The sequence below is a fragment of the Zingiber officinale genome, chromosome 6A, assembly GCF_018446385.1.
Source record: "Zingiber officinale cultivar Zhangliang chromosome 6A, Zo_v1.1, whole genome shotgun sequence".
NCBI lineage: Eukaryota > Viridiplantae > Streptophyta > Magnoliopsida > Zingiberales > Zingiberaceae > Zingiber > Zingiber officinale.
Window position 1 is genome coordinate 56,071,615 of NC_055997.1, and position 5,547 is coordinate 56,077,161.

Genomic DNA, 5,547 nt, shown 5'->3' on the forward strand with positions numbered 1-5,547 from the left:
CCAGCCGAGTCGTCGCCACGTGGAGCATCATGGTTCGTGCAGCTACGTCACGTTCCAGGCGCCCGGAAGGGATCCAGGCGCCCGGGACAGCATATAAAAGAAGCCCCAGGTAGGAGCTTCAAGCAAATCAAGTCTGCACTGAAAACTTACTACTTGCTCTGCTGCTCTACGCTCCTGCGACGCCACGAGGCTATTCCGACAAAGCGCTTTCTTAAAGTCTAACTCTTCTTCTCTTGTCGGTATTTTATTTCTGTCAATTCTTGTACTTATTTGTAATCTTCATTCGAATTGATAGTGATTGCCCAACGAAAGTACTCACGGAGTACGGGCCTTCGAGTAGGAGTCGTCACAGGCTCCGAACGAAGTAAAAAACACCTGTGTCTATTTTAGTTTTCCGCTGCGTTTATACTCATCTTTATCGAATCGATATTCACCCCCCCCTCTATCGAATCCAACGGTCTTACACACATGATCATCCACAGAGAACTCCAAAGGTCTCCGTCTCCGATCCGCATAGCTTTTCTGTCGGTCCTGAGCTTCTGACATTCTGCGTCTGATGGTACCAACTAACTCTGCATCTCGCTGAATACGCTGGGGGCCCAAGACTGACGATTCTCCAGCCTCGTCCCATAAAGTAGAAGATCTACATGCTCTGCCATATAATGCCTCGAATGGTGCCATCTGAATCGTCGAGTGGTAACTATTATTGTATGCAAACTCCACCAAGTGCAAATGATCCTCCCAGCTACCGCCGAAGTCCATGACACAAGATCTCAATAGATCCTCCAATGTCTGGATAGTACGCTCCGACTGCCCATCCGTCTGAGGGTGAAATGCAGTACTAAAACGGAGTTCCGTACCCATGGCCTGCTGGACTCCGCCAAAATCGAGAGGTAAATCGTGGATCTCTATCTGATATAATACTCAGAGGTATACCATGCAATCTGGTGATCTCTCTGCAGTATAACTCTGCCAATCGATCCAACGAATCCGTCCGACGGATCGGTAAGAAGTGTGCAGATTTGGTTAACCGATCAACGATTACCCAAATCGCATCATGACCCTTCCGGGTCCGGGGTAGTCCTACCACAAAGTCCATCGTGATATGCTCCCATTTCCATTCCGGTATTTCTATCTTCTGCAGTAACCTAGCTGGTCTCTGATGCTCTGCCTTAATCTGCTGATAAACTAAACACTGCGCCACAAATGTCGCAATATCCTTCTTCATACCATTCCACCAGTATGATCGTCTCAGATCCCTGTACATGCGAGTACCTCCTGGATGAATCGCAAATCTAGATCGATGTGCTTCCCGTAGTAAGTCCTCCTGGACAGGATGTGACTCAGGGACACATAATCTGCCGCGGAAATACAGAATTCCACTATCATCACAGGTAAACTCTGTCTGCTGTCCTGAGGTAACTCTGCTACGTAAAAACTGCAGATGCTGATCTGTAGCCTGAGCCTCTTTGATACGCTCCACTATAGATGACTGAGCAACCATGGTGACTAGCAAGCCTCGCTCTATCTGTGCTTGCTTCATCAACCCCAACTCAGAGAAGCTCTGTATCAACTCTGTAACCATCACTCGGTGACAAGCCAAAACTCCACGGGATTTCCTGCTCAACGCATCGGCCACCACGTTGGCTTTCCCCGGGTGATAGTTAATCGTGCAATCATAGTCTTTCAAGAATTCCATCCATCTTCTCTGACGCAGATTCAGTTCCTTCTGGGTAAACAGATATTTGAGACTTTTATGATCTGTATAAATCTCAAAGGTGATCCCATATAAATGATGTCGCCAAATCTTCAGTGCGAAGATGATAGCTGCCAACTCCAAATCATGAACTGGATAGTTCCTCTCATGATCTTTCAGCTGACGTGAGGCATATGACACCACATGATCACGCTGCATAAGTACGACACCCAATCCCTGATATGATGCATCCGTGAAAAGTACAAATCCATCCATGCCAGAGGGAAGTACTAACACTGGTGCAGTAACAAGCCTCCGCTTGAGCTTCTGGAAGCTCTGCTCACAAGATTCTGTCCAGCTAAACTTCTCTCCCTTCCGGGTCAATCGTGTCAATGGCAAGGTTATGCTGGAAAAGCCCTCAACAAATCTCCGATAATACCCAGCTAATCCCAAGAAGCTACGAATCTCCTGTACTGTCTTCGGCTGCTCCCAACTAGTGATGGCCTCAATCTTCTGTGGATCTACAGATATACCTCTGTTGGAGACAACGTGTCCAAGAAAACCCACCGAAGGTAGCCAAAAGCCGCATTTACTAAACTTCGCATAGAAGTGTTCTCGCCGTAGCGTCTCCAAAACTATGCGAAGATGTCGCCTGTGTTCCTCCTCAGATCGGGAATATATCAGAATATCGTCGATGAACACAATAACGAACTGATCCAAGTACTCGAGGAATACTCAGTTCATCAGATCCATGAACACTGCTGGGGAATTGGTAAGCCCAAATGACATTACCAAGAACTCGTAGTGACCATAACGAGTGCGAAATGCTGTCTTCGGAATATCTGCATCTCCAACCCTGAGCTGATGATAACCCGAGCGTAAATCAATCTTAGAATATACACAGGTATCCTTCAGCTGATCAAATAAATCTTTTATATGAGGTAATGGGTATTTGTTCTTAATAGTCATCGCATTCAACTGTCGGTGATCTATACATAATCTCAGTGATCCATCATTCTTCTTAACGAAGAGTATTGGGGCTCCCCACGGGGATACACTGGGACAGATGAATCCTCTGTCCAACAGCTCCTGCAACTGAACCTTCAACTCCTCTAATTCTTTTGGTGCCATACGATAATGAGTCTTGGATACCGGCGCAGTACCCGAAACCAACTCAATCGTAAACTCGACTTGCCTTTTAGGAGGCAAACCGGGGAGTTCGTCAGGGAACACATCTGGAAATTCTTGAACGATAGAAACATCTGAGATCTGTGGTAATGCATCCGAACCAGCTTTAACCATGGACAACAAATATCCCTGACAACCCTGTGCCAACAATCTCCTCGCTTGCATTGCTGATATGACTGCTATCCCATCACTTCTGGTTCCAAAGAATACCCAAGATGGTAGACCGGGAGGTCGGAAAGTGACTACTCTAGCTCCGCAATCAACTGTGGCATGGTTCATGGCCAACCAATCCATGCCTAATATAATATCAAATTCCACCATCTCTATTACCTGCAGATCCACTATAAGAGTCTGACCATTGAAGTCTAAAGGACATTCTTTGACTTCCAGACTAATACTTAGTACCTCGCCAGATGGTAGAGATACCGTCAACCCATGGGTCCGACGATTAGGCAGCCTCCCGATTTTACCAAGAAATAGTCAAGATATGAATGAATGGGAACTACCTATATCTATCAATAGATCTGCAGTAAAGGAATAAACTGGTATAATACCTCGGAAAACCGATCCTTCAGCCCGCTGTGCCTTCTCTCGTGTGATAGCATAAACGCGACCCACCTCTGAGCTCGGCTGTGGCATCCCTGGAGTGGTCTGCGCTGGAATCGGAGGTGCAGAAACTGGCTGCTGATACTGAGTCTGAGGTTGCTGCTGATATGTTGAGTAAGGCTGATGTGGATGAAAATCCTGCTGTGCTGGAAATGCCTGATGAGAAGACACTGCGGCAGAATACTGTGTAGTCACTGGTTCCTGACCCTGCACATGATATATCTGTCCCTGAGAAGGCGGTGGTCGCTGCTAACGTGGAGCACTCTGAGTCTTCTGATATCTTCTCTGTGGTCGTGACTGTGAGGGTTGTTCCCCCTGAGATGGGACTTTAGGAGCCTCCAATTGTGCTTTCAAGGTACAATTTCGACTCTCATGGCCTGGAAGTTTACAGTATAAACATATAGCATGATCCAACGGGCAGTTGCTCCTGGCATGACTCTTGGAACCACACTGAAAACATGTGATTCCCCCAAAGTCCTTCCAGTCACCACGAGAGGGTCGAGAACCTCCATCCGTTGTTTGCCCTGTCTTCTGAGGCCGAGAAGATCCTCCGGACGGAGCCCGAGAACCCTGACTCCTATTTCCTCTCTTCTGAGATAGCTGTTTTTCATTACCTTTCTCTAGAGCAACCTGCTGCTGCGTCATCTCGATAAATAGTGCACGGTCCAAAACTTCTCGGTAGGAGCTACTCGGAAAATCTGACATCCGAATCCGAATGTATGCAGCAAGGCCCTGAGTAAACTGATGCATCGAGTCGTAATCCTGTGCCACTAGCTGAGGACAAAATTCTGCCAATCTACTGAACTCTGCATTGTACTCCAAAACTGAACGATCGCCCTTCTTGAGATTCAGAAACTCCTGGCGGCGAGCAAGACAAAAAGTAGCAAGAAAGTACTCTCTCTCGAAGGCATCACGAAACATCATCCATGTGATGTGTTGCTCCCCGAAGATCGTCTTCTGCATATCCCACCATGTGACCGCCTGATCTCGGAGGTGATACACAGCCAATTCCACCTTCTCTTCATCTGTACAGCTCATGTACCCAAAAGTGCTTTCTAAATTCCTCAACCAACTACAAGCAACCCAAGGGTCAGCTCCGCCCGAGAATAAAGTAACTCTATCCTTGACGGACCTTGCCAGCAATGGAATACGAGCTCTATCCCGCATCCAATCTGTAGTAGCAGGTGCAGGTACCCCTGATGGTATCACAGAAGGAATTCCCTGTGTCTGAAATCCCTGATCTCTTACAAGTGGTACTACCGAAGGGATCTCCTGAGGCTGACGTCCCTGATCTCTATAAGGAGTCTGATGGGTCTGTCCTCGACTAACCGTCTCAACATCAGTTGGATCCCTAGAACAATCTGCCTCCTGAGTCACTGGCTCTGGTTTCTCAGCCTCAATGGGTTGTTTCCGTGGTCGTCCCGGACCACGACGTGAACCGGCTGCTGATCGACCTCGTCTCATACCTGATAGCAACAATCAATAAGTACTATCAACAATTTATAACTATACTTATAAATCTTACTGCCTATAACTTGGAGGTGTTCCGCCACTGCCTAGTCCCAAATCCCAAAAAAAAATCACTTCGAGGAATTAAATCGCGAAAAATCTAAAACGTACGATTTATGCATCGTAAACCTGTGGCTCTGATACCAATAAATTGTCACGCCCCCAGAGGAGTCCTTACCGAAAAATTTCGACAGCATCTCCCCTGTATGGGTGACAATCTGAGACATACATACATACAAAATACATCAGTCACATACGGATGGAATATATTTACACAACCACGCAGTTATCTAATCAGCCCACTCGGCTGGAACAGAAATAAACACAACCACGCAGTTATATAAATATATTAATCAACCCACACGGTTGTACTAAAATCAACACAGCGGAAATCACAAACAACGATCACAAAACAAAAAGTAACTAACTGCGAGCCGGCTCGGCTTGACAAAATAAAATCAAACTAAATACAAGATATACAAACACAAGAACAAGAAACAAAACCAAAGCACAACTAACGTACGGTATACCAAAACCATAATATCGTC

The 5,547-nt window shown here is 46.4% G+C and overlaps 1 protein-coding gene across 1 annotated transcript; it reads right to left on the bottom strand.

Annotated features, from left to right (window-relative positions):
- Nucleotides 1-566: 566 nt before the first annotated feature.
- On the bottom strand, nt 567-4,954 carry LOC121994816. Its single transcript, XM_042548730.1, has 7 exons — nt 3,745-4,954; nt 3,503-3,660; nt 2,489-3,214; nt 1,922-2,407; nt 1,046-1,729; nt 804-912; nt 567-700 (listed from the first exon to the last, which is right to left on the bottom strand). The coding sequence occupies exons 1-7, from the start codon at nt 4,952-4,954 to the stop codon at nt 567-569; spliced, it is 3,507 nt and encodes a 1,168-aa protein (XP_042404664.1).
- Nucleotides 4,955-5,547: the final 593 nt, after the last annotated feature.